Source organism: Oxyura jamaicensis, chromosome 7 (assembly GCF_011077185.1).
Source record: "Oxyura jamaicensis isolate SHBP4307 breed ruddy duck chromosome 7, BPBGC_Ojam_1.0, whole genome shotgun sequence".
NCBI lineage: Eukaryota > Metazoa > Chordata > Aves > Anseriformes > Anatidae > Oxyura > Oxyura jamaicensis.
Window position 1 is genome coordinate 22,437,947 of NC_048899.1, and position 26,349 is coordinate 22,464,295.

General features: G+C 38.1%; 1 protein-coding gene and 1 long non-coding RNA gene across 3 annotated transcripts in view; one reads left to right on the forward strand and one right to left on the reverse strand.

Moving 5' to 3' along the window:
* PSMD14 (proteasome 26S subunit, non-ATPase 14) overlaps nucleotides 1-24,252 on the reverse strand; it is a 46,940-nt gene extending 22,688 nt beyond the window's left edge. The window contains exons 1-7 of one of the 2 annotated variants that reach the window (XM_035331537.1): nucleotides 24,097-24,252; nucleotides 18,673-18,758; nucleotides 16,696-16,779; nucleotides 15,766-15,817; nucleotides 1,680-1,751; nucleotides 1,232-1,351; nucleotides 66-136 (exon numbers count right to left, since the gene is read on the reverse strand). In XM_035331537.1, coding sequence (XP_035187428.1) covers nucleotides 66-136; nucleotides 1,232-1,351; nucleotides 1,680-1,751; nucleotides 15,766-15,813 — 311 coding nt within the window. In that variant the 5' untranslated portion in view covers nucleotides 15,814-15,817; nucleotides 16,696-16,779; nucleotides 18,673-18,758; nucleotides 24,097-24,252. The remainder of the gene's footprint in view (nucleotides 1-65; nucleotides 137-1,231; nucleotides 1,352-1,679; nucleotides 1,752-15,765; nucleotides 15,818-16,695; nucleotides 16,780-18,672; nucleotides 18,759-24,096) is intronic. The other variant, XM_035331536.1, reaches the window with a different exon arrangement.
* LOC118169836 lies at nucleotides 2,769-23,820 on the forward strand. Its single transcript, XR_004752302.1, has 3 exons — nucleotides 2,769-2,782; nucleotides 6,792-6,796; nucleotides 23,646-23,820. It is a non-coding gene; the product is annotated as an uncharacterized LOC118169836 (long non-coding RNA).
* Nucleotides 24,253-26,349: the final 2,097 nt, after the last annotated feature.

The following is a 26,349-nucleotide window of genomic DNA, read 5'->3' on the forward strand; positions in this document are numbered from 1 at the left end:
GCTGTTTCTTCTAAACAACATGCAGGGATTATTTGTTATTCTCAGGTCTCCTCACGGTGACTTACCTTCCTGTCTGTTTCAGCATATCCAACATTTTTGCTTGAAATACAGGATCAACTGCCTCCACACTGACACCCTGATGTAAAAAGAAACAGAAATCATGGTAATTGTACATGAAGTAATACTTCAAATCTTTTTACTTGTTACTTTTCACAAACAAAAATTTAAACACAATGCCACAAGCATCTGCTAAAAAAAGGAAATCCAATTACTTTAGAACACCCTTAAATGTAAAATACTTTTAATAAATGTATGTCAATGAATGTTTTAAAATTCTAAAAAAGATTTTGAACTGTCATTTAAGTAATTTCTACTATGATTCGTCTTTTCTACCTCCTTTTTGTTCTGTAAACTCTGGCCTGTTGTTTCTCACAAGTTCAGCTCAATAGATTTTGTTCAAGAGAAATAACAGCTTTTTGCTAATTCTATATATACTGACTATGTATGAATACACAAAAAGTCAGGACAAAAGAATTTAAATACTTCATTGTTGTGGAGCTCTGAGTTACAAAGGGATCTGTACTTTTTAAGAGCAGTATTTTATTTGTTAAAAAAGTACCATCAATTCCAATTATAAATATTGGTTCATCACCTCTTTAAAATACTTTTTACTAACATTAATATTCTTACTCAAAATGCTTAATTTTTTCACACCATGAAAAATATTATTTAAGAGATATGCCACTATAAGATCTGACAAAGAGAGTTTGAAGAGTATCCATAGCATCATCACAATTAAGGACATGATACACTTCTAATCAAACCTTTACATTTTTGAATCCTTCCCTTGGCTAGTATATGAGTTCTTAAAGTTATCAATCGTAAGTCTTGTAAGTGGTGTTATACCAATATAATTTACACATAATGACAAAACAGATCTCCAGTGATATACACTGGTGTATAGTACACTAGATGTACTAGTCTTTGCTTCAGAAAATAAGTTTTCACCTTTTTTTTTTTTTTATTGAAACCCTTAAAATACAATCAAACACTATCTAAGCATAAACTTATGGTATCAATATGTGAATTAGACATGTTCAGATTATATCCAATAGGTATAGACAGCTTAAATAAGATAATAAATAATAAATAGGTAAGGAAGGAAAAGCTTTTACAAAATATTTACGATGTGGAAAGAAAAAAAAAAAAAAGTCTAGCTGCAAGAACTCACCGTTCCAGACTGTGGCATAGCAAAAACATCAATCACTCTCACAGTGTAATCATCAACAAATTCCCCAAGCATCAGACCCATAACTTCCATAGGGACACCAGCACGACCGTGTTTCAACATCTGGAATTCAGACCAAATGACATTGTTTAACTATATATGTTTAACAGGATGTTCAAGTTTGACCTGGGATAGTTCTTCCAGCCTTTGCATCTTTATTGATAATTTGCAACTTGCAGCACTTTTGGAAACTGTAAGGCACTATAAGACAGTAAAAATTAAGCCACAAAAAGAAATAACTTCCTTATTTTGAAAGTTCCACTCAGTATTAAATGCAATGTAAAAATTAGTCTGACCAGCATCTAAAGAGCACAAGTCCATAAAGTCTGGGTAGGTGCCAGGTACTCAGCCTCAGCACCACACACAGCTGTAGCACACACGAGACACTTACTTTCAGCAGCGCAAGGGAAGAGATATAAACCTGTTCCGCTGTATCGACCGCAGGAGCATCTGTTGGTGGCCCCTATGAAAAGAATAAATAATCAAGTATTTTCTCCACAGTTGTTACAGCCATTCTTAAACACTTCCTTTTGTGTTCCACATTATGAAACTTAAAGAAAAATGCATGTAAGGTTTGGAATTTGTGTGCTGGATGCAGTTCTTACAAACAAACAAAAAAAGCACACGCAAGCCCCAAATGCTTCTTTACAGCGCTTTCCTACACTAACCTATTTTGCAATAAAAAACCCACTTCGCCTCCATCCCGTTTCTCCCATCCCTAGAACAATACCAGCCTAAACAGCAATCTTGTCAGAATCAGTCACGTAAAAAACTGGCAAGTATTGCACTGGGTACAAACCTGTTACAAGACATACAGGCTAACAGTCGGATTAAGTTTCCATTAGTCAGCTTTGCCGCAAAGCTAACCTTCGTCAGCTGTAAAATATGGCCAGTTCTCCAATTAACTATGTGTTTCTTACAGTGGTGTGAATGTAAATGCTGCTGGGCTAGCATGATTAACTGGCACCAACACAAACAGCAATTTCCCTTTGCTTCATCAGCTTTCAGCTAAAGAGGACTTGCAGATAAAGGCTATGGGAGTACTTTGCAGATGCACTGGTACAGTGAGAGAAAAAACGGACCTCCGATCCCTAGGTGGAAAAGCTGTGAACAAAATACTTTGCTCTTTGCCTTACGAGTAGTTATTTAAAAATTAGCACAACTGTCCCAGGTGTGAATGATTGGTTGAAACAGGTTCTCTGTACTGCTGAAAATGAAAAACACAGGAGGCAGCAGTTTAACTGTCCCCTTCTTGAAGAGCACGAGACATATTGCTCTTACATACAGAATTCCATATCAGCTTACCTCATTACAGCCAATTAGCAGTACATTCATTACTTTGTTAACAAATTGTGTACAGCAAATTTCCAATGAAAAGACAAAAGGTTATCTCTGCACTAAGTGACGCAGAACAAACTTGTAATGGCTACAGAGCAACCACGGAGTATGGGAAAGAAAGATGCTCCCCATTAAATTAAAGAAGAAAAGGAAACAGTGCCGTTATGCATAGCTAGATTAGAACTTTGATTCCGCAGTTATACGCAGTATAACACTTACAGTGAAAAATATACAAGGAGTTCATTAGAACATTTCACAGACCCAGATGCATGGGGCACCAAAACACTTAGTCCAAATCTACTACAACCAAAGTGCTTGGCTGATGAAGCTTCAAATGCCTAATTGTTTTCTGGAACCGTGTTTTTTTCATCCAAAGATGTAATTTTACATTTTTAAGTGTATTTTTCCTGCTTCAGTTAAAGTTTATTCTAAATTTTCTTCTTTTCCCTTAATATTTGTAAAGCATGAAGACTTTTATTTCCATTTAATCCTAGCTAAGAAGAAAACACAGATAAGGGTAGTTTATTTTTTAACAACAACAACAACAAAATAGTTTGATAACAACTCCTTTCCACTTGTATAAAGCTCTTTTCCATTTTTTTACCAGTTTTACACCAGAGAGAGTCTGAAATGATTGCAAAAGTACGAATTAAGTGACGAATTAAGTGAATTAAGTGGCTCTGTATCAGGAAGAACGATAACGTTAACACTGGGATATGACCACATATATATACTAGATTATACATCATATATATATATGATACCACCATATAAATATTCTACAATTCTAGATTTTCTCTGCAAGCAAGCATTGCATTTCAACATTCGCTATTTTTTTTAAACAGAAAAGCTGCAATTTCTGGAAACCTAATGTTCATGCTTGATGCTGGCTTCTCAAAACTCAGGAACTCAACTGAAGTTTATTCCACAGATTATGGCATTTAAATTGGCTCTCCTGCATGTACTCTCTAATGTCTGTTAATATGGCAGATCACACTGACACCCTTCCTGCAGCTGAGGCATTAATCATGTCTCTGTCCCCTACACAGACACCTGTGTTCACAACTTCTAAGAGTTTAATTATTCTTCATAACTTTTCCCATTTTAAAATCTATTTAAAATCAGTCAGTAGAGTCAACACTTAGAGCGAGGAGACAAAGACAAATATTATTACATTTTGTTTCTGTAACAAGGCAGCTAAAATACTGTTAACTTAAGCAAGGATAGGAAGAAAATCTGGGCATTAGCCTACTGTGCTCCTTCCTAATCTTTTTCTCATTATTTTTGTACTTGTTAGAGCTTTGAAATTTTTGTTTGCAGAAGCGATGGTCCATAAGAAGTATTTAATATTATACTTGCTATTGATCCTTTTGGCATTCTACAAAGTTTTAGACACAGACACTACTTTACGGTAAAATTCTCCCGCCAGCACCCATAGCCAGCATTTTCAGCAACGGGAATATTGCTTATGCATAAGGGAACACTCCACTGGTATAAATCAACTTTGCATAGCATTTTCTTTTTTAAGCCACAGCATTCACTTCTATAATTTTGCACATTACATGTAGTTTAACTATAATTATGCATGTAAAAATGTAGTTTTACACACTACATGTAGTTTAACTATATGTATACACAAATAAAATGACCACACCATTAGTAGACAGCAACTGAAAACTTTACCGTTTCACTTTAAGCACATGCCCTATATCATAAAAATATTTAAGCTCCAGCTCTTCTCATCCAGTTTAATTAATATACTTAAACTTAAAAATTACCTAATTGTAATCTACAACGCAAATATAGCATTGATTTACTAGTTACCAGGCTCATACAATACAGTGTATATTAACTACTTGTTTGTTTATGAAGACCTCAGGATTTCACTTTCAGTCTACTCTGCTCTCCTTTTAGATTATAATTACTAACTAACTATGAGAAAAGATAACTTGTTGCAGTACACCAATCATATGTATTTATTCTCACATTAATATTCCATTCTTTGTTCTGGTTATAGATTAAAATATTTCTCAGAGTTCTGAGCTGATTCAGATGTAGTGATTCCGGAATTTTGAGGAAGACTCTATCTATAGGTTAAAATTGTCCATGATCTACTATCACAATAAATCGAATTTCCTTTTATTTTCCTACTAAAGGTAAGATTGCACACAAAATAATACAGGCACACACTTATCCTTCTACAGAAAACTGTAAGGCCAAAGTTCTTTAAAGATTCTTCGCATGAAACTTTTAAAGATCTGACAAAACCTACAGAATATATCTTGGGTCTTCTAAATAGCTTGCTTCAAATGATGCCATTTGGAAAAAAAAAAATAATAAAAAAAGGCATTTGGAACAGGAAGCAGTTTACTTCCACTCTGACCACTTCCTTCTCCAGAAAGGGGCCGATGTTCTAAGGATGTTCTAACATGGCGCCGGAGCGAGAGCCCTAGCCCCTGTAAGCCACAGCACATGGCAGCCACATTACGTACATTACATGTCCCGAGAGTTCTTGGGCCTGTTTCTGCTCGTCTTCCACAGGCATTTATTCATTTATTTCATCATGAAAAGGGGGGGGGAGGAAGACTATTAGCTTATCTCTATATGGAGGCAAAGTATTTTACGCTGACCCTCCACAGCATGTGCTATTATCACTGTTCATAAACTTCATTGCCTGCCAACTTTAACAAAGGAGCACCATCCTCATGCAGCAGAGCACTAAATTAAATTAACTGGTGTCAGAAACCTAAACAAGAAAGCATTTTTATGGGTAGTGCAGAAGATCTGCTGGTATTTTTGGTTTCATTATGGTACACAAAGGTCATGCAGTTCTCCCACTACAGTCCTGTAACTGTCCATCTCACTGCAAAATAACATGCTGCATTCTTTCTGCCTGCCCACAGCTTTATTGAATAATTTCTTGGGGAACTGGAGAAAAATTGGTTTTAGAAAGAGCAAGGAGAATAATCTTTTTCCTAATCATTCCTGTATAAACTGAAGAATACAGTAATTACTAAAATGTAAAGACTGCTCTTAAAATAATCTCAAAGAACAATGTTATAGTGCTACTTACTGAAAAAGGATTTTTATTCAAAATCAGTTATACACATCAGTCCAGTGAATGGCTGCCTGAAGGCCAGTCATTGTGTACAATCTAACCAAATTCGGGTGTTGTTTTGTGGCTGAATCCCAATTTCATTGTCAACCAGGAACGTTAACACTATTACAATGCATTTTATGTTTGCTTCAAGGTGTTTCCAGTAAGACTTGTAATGGAAAATGAATTGCATTCAGATTAGAACAGAGGATTATGGTGAGGTATTAAAATTATTCACTATACATTTTTTTTGTTTCAAACAGTTAAAAAGATGATCCAATATAAAAAGCAGCCCTTTACTTGGGCAGGCCTTGCTGACGAAGTGTTAAAGGCATTTGCCATTCTAACAGGATAAAAACTAACGCCTTGAAGTGTTATCTACTCAGGCCTTTTAGCAAATTTGTTAACACTTTTAGGTATATTACTCCACCTTTCTCTTAGTGTGAACTGGTATCAATTATTTAGCCAATTTTATTATGTTATTAAAATACCTGCTGATTAAATGTGAACTAAAGTGTCATTTTAGAGCACTGCTCTTTATTTGTAGTATTTCACATTTATTCAAATTGGTATAAGAAGTGGACTCGATTAATTACATTAACAATAGTGAGAAATACTCCACAAATAGAGACACTTTCTATTGTTTAAATGGATCTTAAATACTGTTCTAGTGTCATGCTAATAGAACAAAAGATGATGTTGAAATATAGCAGAGCAGTTTCAACAAAGAAACCTGGTTTTACGGGGACAGCTGTAATAAAAAAAGGCAGCAAAGTGTTGTAGATCACATCATAGCTTTATTGCATCAAATAACATATTGCTGTGTAAAATATAAGAACCATTGCAATCATGAGTTTTTCCTTGCAATTGGAACAATTTAAACATGAACACAGGACACGCATGCGAACACTGACCACTGTAGTGTTTATTTCTTTCCCAGTAAGGCAAGAAAGAACCTTTTAATAGTTTAATTCTGTGAGTATTAAACAACTAGTGTGAAAAACAAGCTGCATGTAAACTATTTCTACTGCCTCTGCTTCAATGACTAGCTGAGGCAACCTGTTATAGGAGGTGTTAATTGGCAATAGGAGTACAAGTCAGAAGCATGTTCCCCATCGTCCTAACCCAGCAAGGCTAGGTCATTAAAGTGGAAATGAATTCTTTCATGCCGACTTAACCCCTTCAGTACGTATTTTCAGCTGTTATATCTGAAGACAATTGAGAAAGATTAACTAAAAAAAGACATAAAAACTTGCCGTACTTTTGAAATAAAAAAAAGTATTCACTACCCCCTTTTCCCTTTACTCCCCTACTGAACCACCTCCATCTTAAGTGTTCCAAGATCATCACCACATTTATTATGAAGTAAGGAGGAAAAGGGCATCTAGGGCATAAAAGCAATGACAGCCACAATAAAATAATGTAGCATGTTAAAAGATGTGTGGAAAGATCAGCTTCTTAAAGTGAGCTTTAAGCTCCCATTTTTATCAAGGTAAATCCAGTAGCAAATTGTTTGGAAAGGGAACTGAAAAAAAAAAAAGAATATTACATGCAAAAATAACAAATACAAGCAAATATGCAGAGTAGACAGAAGTATGAGCGATGATAAAAAGACTTTAAGTCACCTAAGTACACCTCTCTACTTACCCTTTGTAGAGAAGTGGTATAATGATGAATTCACAAGGATTTTCTTGGAAGAGCATAGTACTTTTTACCCATTACTAAATCTAGAAGCCTTATTTAAGTTGTGATTGTGGAGCAGTGTTTCTGTACTGAGACAATACCCTCGAAAATACTAAGTCAGTCAGTGGAAGCGGCAAAAGGAAATAAGCCGCATTCCCATATCTCAGCAGTACTAACAACACTGTCATGATAAACACCAGAGCAAATGATCTAATTCATAAAGAGTGAAAAATCCTAAAAAGTTCATAAAAATATATTAGTTTGCACTGTGAATCACACGCTAATTAGTAGAAATTTGAAATTTTATTGCAGTTTTCCAGCTAGTACACACACAATTTTACAGTTAGTTCCACATCAACAGGATTATATTTTGAAGCAAGCATTATGTCTAAACAGTTTGTATGTTTAGGCCCATTTTTATACCAATTATAATCAGGCATACATAACAGACCACAAAATACCATAAGCCTCAACAAACAGCCTAGATTTCTGAAAGGATCACATTGTCTTGTTACACCATATGTCAGATGAAATAAAAATTTCAGTAATATGTTTAGTCTCAGACAGTCTCAGGCTCCAAAATGGAGTAGGGATACTAGGGAAATATTATGGCATCAATTGCTACTTTAAATTAAAAATATCTTTGTGAAAGCCTGAACAGGCTGTATTAAAGAAAAAACTGCCTCAGTATATTTTACAAAATCCTGCCTCCAAAAAAAGAGGAAAAAAGGCTTATCCAGGTTCATGTTTACAGCAGAACTCAACAAAAGCAATATAGATGGACTTGAAACATACAACATTTTGCATCTCCCTCCTCTTCAAAAGCCAAAACTAAAGAACAGGGGACTGTGTATAGCTCTGAGCAGTTGGCTAAATGGGTTGGGATCATCAGTTTACAAACACCTCTTCAGCAGAGCCAAAGCTTTACTACCTATTTTGCTTATTTGTTTTAAATTAAACAGAACTTCAAACAAAAATAATCACTAGCTCATTGAGATACTCCACAGAGAATCTGGTCAGAATTTTAGTTAAAAAGAAAATCAACAACAGAAGCATCCAAAAAAATTAGCTTACATTTCTAGCCTGTCCATTCAAAACTTTGAGTAGGAAAAAAAAACGCATCCTTCTGCCAGCAATCTCTCTTGCATTAATTACAGCTTCATGAAAGAGGTACAATAATCCATCCACATGGGCACACCCAGGATTTCCCATATACCTTTAGTATACAATTTATTTTGCTTACCTTATTGCCTAAAATGACAGGCATAAAATTTAAGCGTCTTCTACAAAATCAGCATTCCTGTTTTCCAGTGTTCCCATAGAAAATAGCATGTAAGACTACTAATGCTTACAGCTTACTAAGAGAAAATGTAACAGGATTTGGCAATGATTGGATGCTAGTTGAGTTTTGATATAAGCCTGGTTACGCTACATGGTACTTGAGAGGCTCACTCTAGTTAGTCTGGTGTTTTGTTAGAAGTACATAATTATTAACCCAATATTAAAATGTAGTCACAATATTAAGTGATTTGCATACACCACTGATGCAATTTGCAATACTCAGCTTTTTCTGTTCCATTCCCAACCCAACTGTTGCAGGAAGTGGCCACTTAAGTGTATCAATCAAAATTTATTGAGATAGAAGAGAAAAATGAAGAAAAGCAAGAAAAATCAAGGGAAGGCATGCATCACCAATGCAGTTAACATCCCTTACTATCAGAGTTATTGGTAGCAAAAAGCAATAAAAACAGGGACAGAAAACAAATAGCATTGTACACGTCTTTAAAAAGTACTACTCTTCACAGCCTCAAACTAGTGGAAAAAAAAAAATACTAAAGATTGGTTTCACTCCAAAATAGAATAAAGACTTATCTATTCCTATCATTACAGCAGCTACTGAGGTGTAGAAACGAGAGCCTCAAGACAGGTAACTAATCAGGATTTGTGACTTTTGCCTGCCTTCAGAAAATTGTACACCAATCTAGACTTTTCACTATCTTATTCTAAACAATTCCACCAAGCAGCAAGGTAGCCCTGAGGTCACCCTAAAGCACAGTTGGTGGAGCACAGCAGTTAAATAGGGTTTACTTAGACTTTACTTAGAAAGTATTTGATTCTACACATTTGGGCTTGCTGTTGTAAAGAGCTGGTACTCTGGACAAAAGCAGGTTAACTGAGAAACTCAGAAGGAAGGTTAGTTATTTGTAATACTTCCAAAAACAAATTAAAAAAAAACATCCACTGACATTAAAACACAAAGAACACTAGCATAGGATTCCAGGAAAACCTGAGGAGAAATCTTCTATACCACAGGAAGAAAACATGCCCTTGTTCAAAGGTGCTGCACAGTAGCATTGCAACATTCAATAGCATGGGTTTCCAGAAAGAAGCAGCGATTTAGATCACTGTACAGGAACTGTTCTCTGCTTACAGAATGGAATGTTACAAGTGAACAGGTATAACGCAAGAGGCACAAGGATGACTGCTCTTGTTTAGTCTTTTTTGCTATTTTCTCATTATGACTACATTCATTTCCTTGTCCAAGTTCCTTTGTCTCTTCTGGGGAAAGTCAGCTGGACTACACTGGCAATTAAGTTGAGGAAAGAGAAGCTAATTGCCTAATTATTAGAAATAAAGAAGTTTAAAATCTGAGGCCAAGAGTAGACAGCTAAAAATGGTCTCCAGAGTTTACAGGAAAATAGTAGAGCACAGGAAGATGATAATGCTCAGGCACAACCCACTAGCTCTGTTATTTTTAGTAAGGCATGACTGTAGCATGGCCCATCACACTTTAAGGCATCTTTTACACCATGAAAAAAGTACACGCTGTGTGTAAGTACCCATCAGCTCAGACAATTGTATGACAGTTCCTAATGTGATTCTAGCATGTCCCCATACTCCTGCCCCCATTAGCACTGTTGGATATAAATAACATTACAATTACCGAACCATATTTCACATGTGGGAAAAATATACCCAGCCTTTAGCAATGCCCAACAACTTTCAGATAAGCCTACACTATCCACGGAGCTGTCATCTCCAGTGTAAGCAGACCAGGGCCACACTGGTTCCCTAAATTTGATATGCAAATTTTAGCATTTTAATACAAGGCTGTTCAACCAACTGATGCGATAAGCTACTCATCTCAGTCAAAGTAAAACAGAACAGTTTACTATATCTTAGGTGCTTTTTCCACTCCCTGAAAACATAATGATATACATAAAACATATATATATATACACACATACATATATATATATGTCAAGCAAGGATACCTGCTTGAGCAGAGGGATGGACCAGACAGCCTCCACAGACCTCTTCCAACCTTAATCATTCTGTGCTTTAACTGAGACTTTCTATAGGAAATAATAGAGACCATTAAGTTCTTTGAACTTTTCATGGGAGTTGATGTTGGATGGTTTCCAGTGGGTGACTAATGCTTGTCACTGCAAAAGTTTTAGAACTTCTTACTCTTTAAATGGGTTGATAGCTTCTGGGGAAAAAGGTAGAACTGGGGTCAGCCACCCATGTTGTATATCTAGCTTCTTCAACTGGGATGTACACGGGATATTTCAGCAATACCAACAGCATTCTGAGCACTTGGAATTTGTGATGGAAAACATCAAAGTGATGGCACAGTAATGATGCAGAATTTCAAGACCTATAATTCAGACTTACTGCTCTTGCAGAGCATTCTCAAAAGGAGTATCTGAAGCTGGAAACACATGGGAAGCAGAGAGCTGTGTATCATCACAATTCAGGCCACATAAAGTGTGCATACCCTGGAATAATCAAGTCATGCAGGTGCACCAGAAAACAAGAACTACAAGAAACACTCCGCATTTTTCCAAAGAAAAAACCTGTTGCTGATGTTAAAGACAACAGTATTCAATAAACACACCTGTATCCTCCAAACTAAGAACAAGCTGTTTCAAGAAGCAATTAACCAAAAGAATTTTCAATAAGGTGCTTTATTACACAAGGGAATTTTTGCATGCAGTTTAGCCAACTAGAACACGCCATTTACTTCAATATACATCAGTTTACTCCCATGACCTAACTCAAGAAAACCTGCATTTAATTGATAATTGGGAATGAGCTACTGACCCTCCATTGCCTGCCAGATCACCAACTCTTATTCTGAAGCCTCTCAGAAAACCAGACCAGTAGTAGTGTTCTTTTCTAATAACCATCCTGGCTAGATTAGCAGATGAAACAGAACTTTAAATCAGTGGCAGGTCTCCCAAGTTCCCACGGTGCCATAGATTTACTAAATGGGATCAGTATGTTCTAAAAAACCATGATAATATGAGGGAAAAGGTTCCACAGCATCAAGCAGTGCAGTGCTTGAAACCTCATAATCAAAGTGACAGTTTTCAAGTGCCATTTACAATGCCCTAATCTGGAAACATCCCAGCTAACCCATCTGATCAACTATTTCACAGATGGAAGCACTTGATGGCTAATTGGCAAGTCCATTATTCAAATAAAATAGCTATCTGCACTTCTATTTTCTATATTCCAAGTCAAGGTGTAAACACTCCTTGTAAGATGCAGGACACTTCTCTCCCTTCCTTCCCATTTGGATATTTTCCCCTTCCCCCTGCCGTCAAATATGTTAATTCAGAAGTAGAGGAACAATTTTCTTTTCCATATATTGCAGTAGAACGTCTGCACTGACAGAGCAATGTAAGCTATTTTGAAAAAAAATCATTTGAGAAATGAAAATTAAATTTAAAAATATCATTATTTCACTGCTTCCTCTGACACCTGGTCTTAGAAAAAGAGACAGGATGCGTTTGCATGGACAAGAACTTGTATAGCTTGGGTTACTGTTCTTAAAGTGTTGGGGAAAGAACTCTGCTCTCTTAATTTACCCACACTCTGAAACAGTATCCAGTAGGATTGCCTAATAGAGGCATATGTGGAACTGATTTCACTAGCAAACAATAGTTCAGTGTACAAAATGAAGAGGAGTGTTGCTCCAAATTCCTGCCGGCTGCATATGAAGAATGCTTTTACGTACCCCACAAAGCCTGTTAATTTGTCTGCAGCAAATGTACAATGCAAAATCAAGTACTAAATCACTGGTGAAATTCTGTGGTAAGCAATGCTTCATGGGGATACGATCGTGATATGTTAAAGAAAAGAATGAAATAGGAAAGGGGAGATAACTAAAAAGCCCAACATGACAACAAGCAGAGTCAGGAAGAGAAGAGACCATACAAGAGAAGGACAAGAGGAGGAGGTACTTCCAAAATCTAAACTCCCATGAACAACAGAAGGGAAATGAAAGGACTAGTAGATGTTTTGTTTAGGACATCACATCACTTTGTGTGTTCCCTAACCTTTTTTTTTTTAAAAAAAAAAAAACTCATCATATGCATATCAAGTATAAATTCAGATGCCTACAATATCAAGCATTTAAGACAATCAATTTATGCACAAAGAACTGTTGCAGATAAGGTCTTATTTATGGCACCATGTACAAAACTAACACAGGTATCTTCTCATTCAAGGAACATGAGGTTAATGACTAAGCTTACTGCCAGAAAACACCATGGATTGCTCATGTGATGCCAAAGTTATCGGGTTATCTTCCTTTCTCTTTTCCCCACCCTAAGATGGTAGTCCTTTGTCCATAAAATTTCTAAGCCACAAGTCACTGGAGGGAAAACTTGTTGTTGAAATATCACTTTAGGAACGACAGCATGCATATTGTCTTAATCAGACCTTTATTAGCCATATGAAGATAGTCAGGGCTAAACCCCATTGACCCTAAGTGTATCTCTGGACAGTTTCCAATAGTATGTTGACAGAGCAAACAGTAAAAAGAGAAAAAAAATGGATTTAATTAAAGCAGTTCCATGTAGAATACAAGACACCAAAATATTTCTGAAAATAAAGTTGTAAAAACAAATCCAACTAGCTGCTGGAACAGCATATTGTATTTCACAAATAATGGGAAAAAAGAAAAATCACGGAATAATAAACAGAACAGGTTGTATTAGCAAGGGGAAAGAGACAAGCACTGTTGAAGAACTTAAGGCAAGTCAATGAGAAAGAAGTCCATGGTCGAGATTGAAATGTGCTTACCAAGCATTTGCTGTTACTTGAACATTAGTTACAAAGCAAATCAAATGGACTACTATCCAATCTGATGTGATACAGTCCTCATACCAACCAAACCCCTAGCTAAAGAAGAAAAAATAAACAAAAAAAAGTCCCTGAATTGCATTACATAATATTCATTTGAAAAAGTGTTTCTTTTTCTACAAGTCTCTACATATAGACAAATCTTAAGTCTTTCCAACAGGTGTTTATCACTGTGTTCATCCTTAAGTGAAGAACCTTCAAAGGCAACTGTGACACGGCAGTAAGAAAAACAAATTTAGGTACAATTGTTTAGAACACTCCAGGGCAACCAAATGGTAATAATTTTATTTTACATCAGGACAAAGCATTTCCAAGAAATTTCCCAATTTCTCTCTTCCACCTCAGTTATCTGATTCACTCTAAATTATCTCTCAATCAATCAACATTCAAAACTGAAGTGATCTTTGAAGGTCCAATTAAACACCGTATCTTAAGGACGCAGGATTATTCTTTTTGAATAGCCTTCCCGCTGTTTGAGTAAACCAAAAGACTACAAAAGTAGCAGAGAGATTCAGTGCAAGCAGCAACTTGCATAAAGAACAATTCAGTTTTCCACTTTTTTTTTTAATCCAACACATACTCATCAATTCATTTAAGAGACAACTCCATATTTAAACAAACAGCAACTCTGCAGGCCAAAGCTGCCAGAGGAGTTCATCAAGCTTCTTTTGAGTATCATATTCTATTGTCTGCCTCAATTTTCTATCAAGCCTTAAGTTAAAGCTGAGAAATTCAGAAAGCAGCCGATAGAGTTAACTGTAAATTTGAAAAACAGCTTTGATATGCGTCAAGTTCAGGGAGGACCAAGAAGTGAAAGCTTGAGTGATTAGACTGCGCAGATGTTAAAAAAATGAAGAGTCATGAAGCAGGCTGGCAGCTCAGAGGAACAAGAGAAATAAATGTTTAAGAAAGTGAAACTAAAAATAACTGAGAGCTGCTTGAAGATTCACTAAGAGAGCGTGAATAGAATTTTAGCTATAAAAAGGAAAAAAATTATGCACAAGAAGTTACAGCTTATTTGGCAAAACACCTAGAGGCTGGAAATCAGTTTAGAATATACCACCAAATGCTTCAGTATTAAACCACTCATTTCCTAGTTACACCGGACACAAACACAACATACAATCCAAAGAAGCTGTGGGTTTCACAATTCCAGTCACTCCAGAAAAAAAAATAACACACACATCACGAAGTCCAAGATAAACAGAACTGATTCCTTGAGAAGAATGACAGCCTGGATTCCAGACTTAGAACAGAGCTCCTGAGGCAGCTCAGGAGAAAAGACAGAGGCCAGCTACCGTGTCCAGCTGAGACCAAAAGGACTAAAAGGAAATTCCACTGAAGACCTGTCTTTTCCTTAAATACATAATTCTTCCTAGTAGCTTCTGACAGAGTTCCTTCTTTTTTTTTACCCCCTGAATTGACAGTAGCCAGGAATAAATCTGGCACCACAATGTAGTAAGTTCAGGTAGGTTTTATTTTTGAAGACTGCTGGCCACACCAACCGGCCCAGAAAAAAAAGTAAGGAAGACTTGTGCTAGCGGTAGGAGAGGCCATACGATACGCGTGGGCTTTGCACTGGAACAGGACAGCTGCCACAGGGGCCTTTTTGCTGTGAGCAGCATTACAGCAGCAAGGACAATAGCAAACAACATAAAACAGAGTGAAACACACTCAGGTGGCTACAGCTACCCAGAAGTGATGAAATCATCACCCTGAATTTACATATACCTCAGTATCTTCAGCACTGTTGTGATGGGCATTATAGGTACTGAAATATATCTTAAAAGCTATAAGATAAAAGATATGTTGAAGTAGCAAATGGGCATGCTCAGCCATTTTGAACAATACTACTGTTCTGAAAATCACTATTATAGAAAATTGATTTTTGAGTTTTAATCTCCATTTTCACTGCTTTTGAATCCAAACTTAAACCGTTCAGACACCAAATTAAAGGTTTATAAACATTCTGTAAAATCACAGTGCCAACACAAGTGTTCATACTGACAAGAAAAACAGTCAGGCTGTAACAATGATTTGCATACACTTATATAGCATCTCTAGAGTCAGAGATTATTTCTATGTATTCTGTGGTTGGCTTTTTTTTTGTGGGGGGGTGGTGGTGTTTTAAACATAATTAAAGGCATATTCCAGTATTTGATTAATATTAAAAAGAGAAGATATTGACAAGCTATATACTAACCTGTCCCAGCCCAGGCATACCTCCTCCAAGTCGTAGAAGTCTATCCATAATTCTAAAAAAAACAAACAAAAAAAACCAACAACACAGAAACAAAGGAAAAAATATCCCCAGGCTCTGAAGTGTTTACTAAATTGCTATCTATATAATTCACCTTCAGTCACTCAGTATGTCAAAAATATTGGTGGTAATTACAACACAACATCAGACTTCCTGTTAATTAACACCACATATTAATTCAAGAAGCTGTCTTCCATACTAATTAACAGACCTTGTTTTATTGCTTTGGTTTTGGGTTATCCCCATTTCTGAAGATGAGTACTCTTGTCAAACTTTTCAAAACTTCCCTATCATTCAATTAATTGGGGGAGTTTTCTTGCTTGAGAACAGCACCTACATCCAGGAAGTGCTTAAAACTTATTAGATATACAGTCAAGTTTACTCCAATTTGTTCAAAAAGCATCAATAAAAATGTGAAAGTAAGGATTTTAGCATCCTCATTAGTAAGTTTTGCGCTAATTAACTTACAGCTTGTCAGTTATCATCAAAACTACATGTGAAAGACACTGAGCAGATTATGGATCTCTGAATTAGCATCAAAAGCTTTTTTTTTTTTAATGAACTCATTATACTAAAAGAAATACTGTAAAGTAAACATTTAATGTGTATATAGTTAGAACGCTAGCGATAGTACAGTCATTTAATACATTTCCAGTGTTGCTTTAGTGCAAGATTATTCCAATCAACGCAGCTAACTCGTTACTTTCTTGGAGAGAAAAATTGAGTTTTTCTATCTTGTACTTTTTAAAGTACTGATCTCCAGGAACAGGAAATGTTAAGGTACCCAACTGAAGAATTAAATGAATGTTCATTACTCTGCAGTTTACTCCCTTTATGTAGTTGAAAAGCAATCTAATATTTAATTCTAGCTACCTAAGTAAGGGTTTTGTCCCAGGTGTAATAGTTCTTTTACTTGCTTACTTGACTTTGCAGTTTCTTGACTTTACACAATAAAATCTGTTAATAAAATAAGCAAAAGCTACTGAAAATTCTTAAACAGCTGCTTTCAGCAAATCAAGACTTTATATTTCCAAGTCTTGCAGAAATTAGTAAACTTTATTGGCTTATTTTAATTATGAAAAGGAAGTAAGTAGTGAAATACCAGAAACTATCATCTTAACTCTACAAGTTCCAATACAATAAAGCCTGTTCATGGAATATAAGAGTGATTTAAAACAGCAACTAATGGTATTTCCAAAATACACTCATCCTCTAAACAGATGTTACATTACACATAACAGAATTATGCATAATCTCAGACTGCAGTAATGATACTAGAACAAGAACTTTAACCTTAAATATGCAAAAAAATCGCTTATCTTTAAAAAAAATGGCTTTGCATATGAAAGATGAAGTTTTTATGTTGAAGGAATGATGATATTCATTTTGTGAAATTAGTTAGTGGTTTTACTGACTAAATACTAGTAGGATTTTTATCAGTTTAAGCTTAAAACAAATATTTTAAGCTTCTCAGTAACAAAAAAGAACCATTAAAATCTACAACAAGACATGATTATTTAACTCTTACTTTGATGATATATAAATATCATCCATTTCAAGCAACAATATCTATGACACATGGATCAATAACACATGCACTATTTGATAACTGCACTCTACATTTTTAATTTGTGAATTTCACTCACAATTTTAATGTAATACCAAGTTACTAGCTTCATTTGATTCACTTCTTTTATTTTGTAAAAGATGTTTCTAACACATGCAAACCTTACAACTGCAGCCTCAGCTACCAGTAAGAAAGAACCTTGAAATCCTGTTGTAGAATTTCCATGGTAAAGTAAAGCTGTTGTGTAAGCACAGGGTAAATCACTTACGTGAAACAGCCAGGAGCACAAATTAAAGCCATTTATGTCTCATTTTCCAGGGTAGACACCCCTCCATTGAAACACAAGATGACTCATCTTTCATGACACTAACAAGGGCTGAGGAGTAGGTAGCTGCGAAGTAGGCTTAAGCTACTAAACCTACGATTTTAACCACTCATGACTATATGCTTATTTTGGGAAATTCTTAGTCTCCACAATGGGTTACCATAAAGCACATTGGTAGTTTTTCCTACACTACCGCAACTTCCATAAGCCAATGAGGTGTCTTACCTACCTTCATTTAAGAAATATCAAAAAAAAGAATGATGCCTTTTCACATTTCACTTTAGCAAGTGATAACCAATATGTATTGCTAGCTCACTAGTATTTTATTTACATTTTTTATTCTAGTCTAACCCAGGACTGTAAATGTTTAAGTAGAAATTATGCAAGTACATCATTTATTAATCATTAAAATTGGATTAGACTCATTAGTTACAGAAACTTTTTATTTGTCAGCATATCTTCCCATGTTTTAGAAGAAAAAGAGTCTCATTTTCTGTCAGAACTGGAGGGATATAACATTTCCAGTGTTGCTATCACAAAGCAGTCACTGAAGATGTTCAGATTCTCAAGGCAACACCAGAGAGAGACAATCTCCACAAACCAATTCTAGATGAAATGCAAATTATTTCACTAACTCCACAGCTTGACTCTGGTTAGTTTTGGCAACTAGTATTTTACATTCTTATTTGTAGCTGAAGTTGTTTTAGTAGGTTAGAGTATATTTAGACTTTCATACATATATTTAAACATATTTGTTTACTCTGTGTAAACATCTGAGGATTTTAGGTTAGCCATCCAAATTAAAAACAATTTTATTTTTTGTCAACCCACTGTGCCCAAATATTATTTCAGCAATAGCTTCAGTTTAAGAAACAATGTTTTTGAAAACAAGCAAAATTTTAGACCGTAACTAAGATTACTTTGGCAATTAAAAACAAAGCATCTCTGCATTTCTAACCTGGTACTCAGCAAGAGGTGATCGCAGAACAAACTCTGCAGCAACTCCCACTTTCAGGCTATAAAGATGCAATCAGTAAGTCTTTCCTAGAGAAGGAAAAATGAAGGAGAGAGAGAGGAAGAAAACAAAATTTAGAAACAGTAAGTAACATGCATAATACATTGATTGTGTAGCCCAAGTATCTGTAACACAGGAAGAAGTTTAAGTTTCTCAAAAGTAAAAGAAGGTAAGGCATTTTAATAGCCCCTTTTTTAAACACAGTAACTTAGTCTTGGATCTATTTCTGTTTTAGCGCTAGACATTCTTCAGAAAGGAAGAATTTCTGCTCTTTCATTGGTCAGCTAGGATTTTCAGAGGCCTCCGCAACTACAGATGACATAAAGGCAGGACTAAATTACCTCACGATTTAAATTTTCTTCGAGTATCACACCATCATTTATGGTCTACCTGAAATGTATTTCTAGTGATTAAGGCATTTTCTAAATAGAAATGGCCTTTTACAGATAGAACAGAAGATCTCTTTCAAGCTTTCTGCAATTCACTGCATTTACACCAATCCAGACTATGCAGTCCGAGAAAAACAGGAACACAGTTTAAATGAACATTTAAATACACTTTTTTTAAAAGTACTCTTGGTATTAAAAGCAGTTTTTCCTCACCAATAAAACAATTTTTTACTATGAAAGCAGATTTAAAAAACAAACAAACAACAACAACAAAAAAACCACACAGGAATATCAGGATACATGTCACATCATTAACTTCCTGAAAGTGAACCCACACTGCATTTTAGGAGAGTGAAAAAACTGACTTCCAACTGCATTTCCATACCACCTTAAGTGCGTCACAAACCCTACCAAATTCGTTTCAGCAATTTAAAGCTAATCAATAATTTCTAGTGCCACTATACTGAAACTGTGGTCTGTTGTTACTATTTTAGGAGAATTCTGCCACAGCTGAGATGACCTAAGCAAAAAGATAAACAGCGGCCTGTAGGCACGGGCAGCGTTTTTTGCTGTTGTTTCTAGCAGCGTGACTAAAAAAGTCACTGAGGGCGGCAGGTTTGCCTGAATTCAAGTTGAGAAAGGCTGCTTTACATTCAGTTCAGGAGTTAAAAGTTGTGTTCTCATTTCCACAGAGAACACTGCCCACTAATTGCCTCCACTCAATCACTTACAGTGCAGCGTTTACAACAGATCTGTGAAGTGATCTGCGGCCATGATTTGATAGACGTTTTTTTCAATGTCACTGTTAACATAAGGAGCAGTGGGGAAGCTGCTGCTGCTGCTTACCAACTTGATGCTGCTTTCTCAGTACTGCCAGGACAGCCATTTGTGCAGCCTTGCAGTAAACTGATGGGCTAACAAAAATGTTGTTTTTAACCCTGTTCATTTCCCTGATAGGATTCACACTACATCCCAGAAACAGTTGTCTTGGCATAACAGAAAGAGAGGTCTTGGAAGAGCTGATTGCTCTAAAGCTAGCCCAGACTCCAGAAGAAATTCACGTCGAACCGTTCTTGAAGCTAAAGCTGCCCAAAGAATGTCTTTGGCTGTCTTCCCCCCCTCCCCAAAGTAAATGAGGTCACTTAACAGAGTCCATTCTGAACCTGGTCTGAAAGAGGTACCAGAACAAAGGAGGAGGTGTTAATCCTTCTGGGAAGTCAGAGCCGAAAGAACAAGTCGAAGTTTCTCAGTGCTGACAGGCTGGGGTGCAATGCCACTGACAAGTCATGCGAAGAGGCTTCAACTTTCTGCCAGCTTTGCACAAGGAAGGGGTCCAGGAGAGCTCTGATGAGCCAGGCCCACAGGAGGCAGCAGTTGCACCAGCACAGGCTGCAAGAGAACTGCAAGCAGCCCAGAAGCCAGCTTCAGTTACAACCCAACTCAGTTTTACCCAGCTGCCCACCCTTCTTGCACTCCCTTCCCTACTCCCTATGGGAAAATTAGAGACACAGTTCACTGAGAGCTTGATTTAATTTCAGACTGTAAAGTGCAACAGTACAGCCACTGTTATCAACAGCCAACCATGCTGTCGGGTCAGAGGAGGCTACAGTCCTGAGGGGCCAGAGTGGAGGACAAACCTGCGGTCACAGCAAGTTCAGCACTGATAGAAGAGTGACAGGGAACCACAGCTTGGTAAGCCTCGAACGATCAAACATAATTACCAAAGACTGCCTTAAGAAAGCAAGCCAAAAAACGACATTCTTGTAGGTAAATCAGGAGCAGAATTAAAACGAGAAAATCTTTGTATAAAAAAACGGAGATGTTTAGGGTAGAACAAACTAATGACATTATGTTTGTAAGATGCTTTATGGGCAGTTCCTGACACAGAATACTACTGTAATTTATCTTAATTTGCACCTTAAAATGTACAGATGTCATTTCAAATCTGAAGTAAATATTTAAATTAGACCTTGCACTTTAAAGAAAACCTTAAGTATTAAATGTAATAGGTGTCCAGCTTAGTTACACAAGAATCCAGCTTATCCTTCTGCTCTGATGCCAACTGTCTGCTCTGTCCTCTCGCTTCCTCCCTGCTGGACACACACAATGTGGTAACATACAACTGATAGTTTTTACTCTTTGCTGGGAAGTGCAAAAGGCTAGTGTTGATTTATTTATGTTATTATATATAGAACAGAGAAAAGTGAAAAAAAATCACAGTGAGCCTCATACATTTTCCTTCCAAGTCAGCAGAGGGTACTTTGGTAACATTTCCTTCTGTTGGCTAGGAAGGGTAAACAGTCTCTGTTTAAAGTGAAGCTTTAAGGAAGCAAATCCACATATCAATAGTTCCATATCAAAAAGTTGGTAGAGGCCAGTTCTAATCATCATAAACTTGCATTTTGATTCACTGCAGGATTTAGATGACATACATTCGTCACTGAAGCTATCAGCAACCACACTGATCTCAAAAAAAAAAAAAAAAGTTAAGCAGTTCCTCTGCTTGTATAAGTCCATGACTGAAACATCTCAGCTAAAAGATCTTGGTCATTGTTTGGTAGTTAAAAAACAAAACAGAACAACAAAACATACCTGTACTATTGCAGTCCTCTCTTTCAATTGCCCTGGCCTCTAAGGGAAAAGTCTGTGGATCTTAACAGCGCACTGGAAGCATGCACATAGCATCTCTGAACTGATATAAAAACAGAAATTTTAAAACACCTGTGCCTAACACTTGTTCATAATACTATTATTAGATAACTTTAATTCACAAGAGTTGTCAGATTGGAGAGCTCTGCCTCACCATTTAGTTGTTGATTATGGTTTACTGGTCACTTCATAGATAATGACTTAAATACCAACTTTCAATAATGAAAATATTCTTCCTTAGACAACATAGGGAAGAAGTAATATAATGCATTATGAACAATATTTATGCACACATTAGGTATAAACCCACAGTTGCTGTGCATGTGCTTGGCATGTTCCAGCTCATATTCTGAAATCAACTTGAAAGTCTTAAATTATTGCATCTCTGCATGAGTTTCATACTACAGCATGCTATTTTTTAATCTGTTATTAACAAACCATGGTGTAACCCCCCAGTATAAGAGAACTCTACTGGGCTGACAGCTTGAGTTACAGTCAAAAAAATCAGTATCAAAAATTAGCTTCCACAGACATGGACAAAAACTGGCTAGCAAAGTGCCCTAATAATGGAAAGAACAGCAGGCTAGGCTCAGGTGACAAGAACTTCCTCCATAGTTTGTGCAATCTGTACACTGCGTGACTTGATGCAAGCCATTTCAACTCCAGTAACTGAGTTTCTCCACCTGTTGCATGGGGACTACGATACTGGAAGTGCTCATACAAAGCTTAGCTCTCCTGGTGAGAAGCTCAACAGAGCAGACTAACTTTTGTGTGTGTGTGTGTTTTAATTTGCTGTTACTAAAGTTGTTTAAGGTTTCTACTGCAATTGTAATACAATTCCAAGAAATTGCTATGCAGGTGAAATAGTTAAGGAACTGTATCTTGTGGAGAAGCACCATTTCACCTAGAAAGATCAAAAACCCAATGCAAGTAAAGTCATCAAACATAGACTGAAAGCAAAATTGAACCAGAACAGGGATCTCACGTGACAGCAAGAAAAAAAAAAAAAAGGCTTCCTATGTATTTTGTATGAAAAGTGAAAAAAATCCAAATAACCTATTACAGTTATTTATTCAATAAAGCTAAATATTAACCATATAATGAACAAATGGAGTCTCTGTAGTGAGAGTCCAGAGCTACATGACTATTTAGGTTCCAAGAAGTGCTCACCTTTGGAGGCCGGTCATTTCTGGGCTGTATAGACCTGGACCTCACTAAACCTAAGCTGGACTAGAAGGCACACAGGTTAGGTCCTGTTTTTGCTTTCTGATTTTCAGAAGTACAGTGAACAAACGCATCTAATTCAACAACAATCATTGCTGAGCTGGAATTACTGAAGTAACCCAGACCCAAGCTAATAGCTACCTCAGTACACCTAAACCAAGCTACCAGGCAAGGGAAGATTCCTTACCAAATCACACCACCATACAAAGCCCCAGAATGTGCTTCCTAACTTTATGCTGCACCTACATAGCGACCTCCCCTATACTCCACCGCAGGGCCGGCAGGCACACCACTGCTCGGGAACGCTTCCTCCCTGCCAAGCCATCACCACGCAGTTTTTCTGCCATTCAAGCTATCCAAACTACCCGTCCTTTCTCGCCACCCTAGATGTTGTGTTACCCCAGACGAGGGGAAATAATCGCAGCCTCTACAGACGTTTTCCTTGCTTCCCAACAGCCGCTCACCGACAGCATTCCTCTCAGAAGTTTCTTACCAGTGTGCACCCTGCTTTGGGGTGGACGGTTCGCCTTGAAATCACAGGGCAGGGGTAAGATCAACACAAACCTGTAGGACTTCGGCTCACCTAGTACCCTTTCATATATATATAGCTCTCAAACACATTGGCATAACAACTAAAAAAACAAAAAGCCCAAGCGCCTCACTCGGTCGCTGTTGTTGTCCGGGCCTTCCAGGCCGTACCGGAAGCAAGCGGCCGTCTGAGGGCCGACATCCGCGCACTCCCGGGGCCGCCAGCTGTTTACAGCCTCACTCCGCCGCCCAACTTGGTTCCCTCCCCGCCCGGGCCTGCCGCTCACGGCCCTTCCCCCTGCAGCCCGCCTCGCCCCCCACAGACCCCTTCTCACCGCCACCCCCGGCGGGCCGGCCCCTGCCCCTGCCCAACCCCCGCCCAGGCGGCGGCGCCGCGCGGCTACTGCTGGGGCCGCGAGCCCTGAGGCCCGGCTCGGCCTCGCCACCGCACCGCGGTCCCCCCGGGAAGAAACCCCCGCCCGCGGCCCCCCCCGCGGGCCCTCCCCCAGTCCGCAGAGCCCCCCCACGGTCCGCCGATGCCGGCCTTGGCGCGGGGGCGGCCCCGCCGGGCCCTCACCTGGGCGCGGGGCCGGGCCGGGCCGCAGTGAATCAGCCGGATCTCATTCAAACCCCGGCCGCCCAGGCCTGCCGCCGAGCGCTTCCCGGTTCAAAGGGCACGCGGCGGGGCCTTCCGGGCCCGGAACCGAGCGGGCGGGGAGGGGAAGGGAGGAAGGGGAGGCGGTTGCCATGGCAACGCGGCCCGCCTGGCAACGGCGCGTGCCGCCGGCGGGGCCGCGCTCGGTGCACGTGCCCACGAGCGGGTGCGGCCGTTAGGGCCGTTAGGGCGTGCCGCCGGCTCGCGGCCCCGGCCGTCGGTCTGCTGAGGGAGGCGGAGCGAGCAGGGCGGCCGCTTCGCGGTCCGTGGCGGCCCAGAGGCACGAGGGCGAGCCGCGGGGTAGCGAGAGAGGGCCCGGGTGGCCCCTCAGGCAGCGGGGAGCCGCAGTGGCACCCGTGTGCTCGTGCTCCTACACGCCCCCGCCTGTCACAAGAGCACCTGGAGCTCGTGGGAGCAGGGGCCGTCAGCAGGACGCGGCCTTTAAGTGGTGTTGACTGGAATCTGGTCTGAAGCTGACTGGAATCTGGTCTGAAACTGACTGGAATCTGAACTGAGACTGACTGGAATCTGGTCTGAGGTGCTGAAATCGCTTTGTTGTGAAGTCCCACACCTTCAGTTTGGCCATATCGCAGGGTCAAGTTGTGGCTGCATGGCTTCTGTGCTTCATAACTACACAGTAGGGTGTCTCAGGAACTAAAGGGTGTGTCATCAAGTCGGTAAAAGAATGATGAATTGGAACAGTACCACATGTAATCACCTCAAAAGTGGTGTTACAGGAATTAAGAGGATTTAGAGAAGAGTACTATGCGGGTCATACGTTTGAAAAATCACAACAGCAGAAATGGGAAAGAGTGGCAATTTTTACCACACAAGCCATATAGGGCATAAGATAAAAGCATGCCTAGTGATGAATAATGCAGAGAAAGCCAACTGGATATTTCTATTACCCTTATGTTACACAGGACCAACCAACCAAACAGCAACAACAAAAAAATAAAAATGGAGAACATGAGGCTGAGGAAATTTTTTTCAGACACTGCATGACTGTTCTGGAACTGAGTGCCTCAGGAACTTCTTACGGCTGAAACAATACAAGTATCTAGTTACCAAAATATTACAAATATTTTAGAAGGCATTGAGCAGCTTAAGAACCTAAAAAGCAACATTTTAGGTTTCCATAATGAATGTCCAAGAACAGCATTACGGTTTGGTTTTGAGACCCCCTTCAAGGACTGAGAATGTGAAATTAGAAGATGATTAGCACCTATGCTCACAAACAACTACTTGAAGTAAGTAAAAATGTATTGTGTTGTAAATTACACTGACATAACCATAGCCACATACAATCACCCCTTCCATGACACTTTGGCAATCTTGGAAGTCTTAGTTTTTTTATACTGTGATGAGTAAAATGAATCAAAAAAAAGAGGGAAACTCAATTAACGTGTTACATATTGCCTTTTAAGAGGGGTAATCCTTCTGAAAAACAATGTTCCCATAATTGTCTGCCCCATGCCTTTTCAGATCTTTACTAGGCTGAGAGGATCGCTAGAGCTAATTCTCAGAAGATTCTTAAAATGCTAAAGGATTGAAATTTATTTTATATGATGTCTGTCATTTCTATTTCACGTTATTAAGGCAAAACCTATTAGTTCATTTTATCACTGCAACAACGGCCAAATTATTCAGAAAAAAAAAGTGTGTGTATATCAGTGTGTGTTTGTCTCATACAAAAGAAAATTTGAACCCTGCTTCCAAGTGGCAGTTACATTCTTTCTTATTTAACCTGGCTAAACTTGAGCTGTGACAGTCTTGTCATTAATATTTTGAGACATCCGAGTATTTTAATGTTCTCTATTCTAAAAATAAAAATAAAATAAATACATGAATGAGGTAAACTATGAATTTATTGACCTGAAATGCATTATAAATGTTCTTAATTTGTACAGTGTTTTTGAGAGTACTCCTTTTATTCCTCTCTGTTCACTGGAATTCTGACACCTCAGTGAGGAATACTCATTACATTTTGATTTTTACTCTGCAATCTTCTGTCTTTTTGGAACTCAGCAGTTCTAGAGAAAAAACAAACAAACAAACAAACAAAACCTACAAAAATCTTTATGAAAATGTAGCATTCTCCTGAGTTAATGTGTATGACAAGAAAAAGCTACATAGTTAGGTTTTTGTAATTTACCTGTATCCACTGACTTTAAC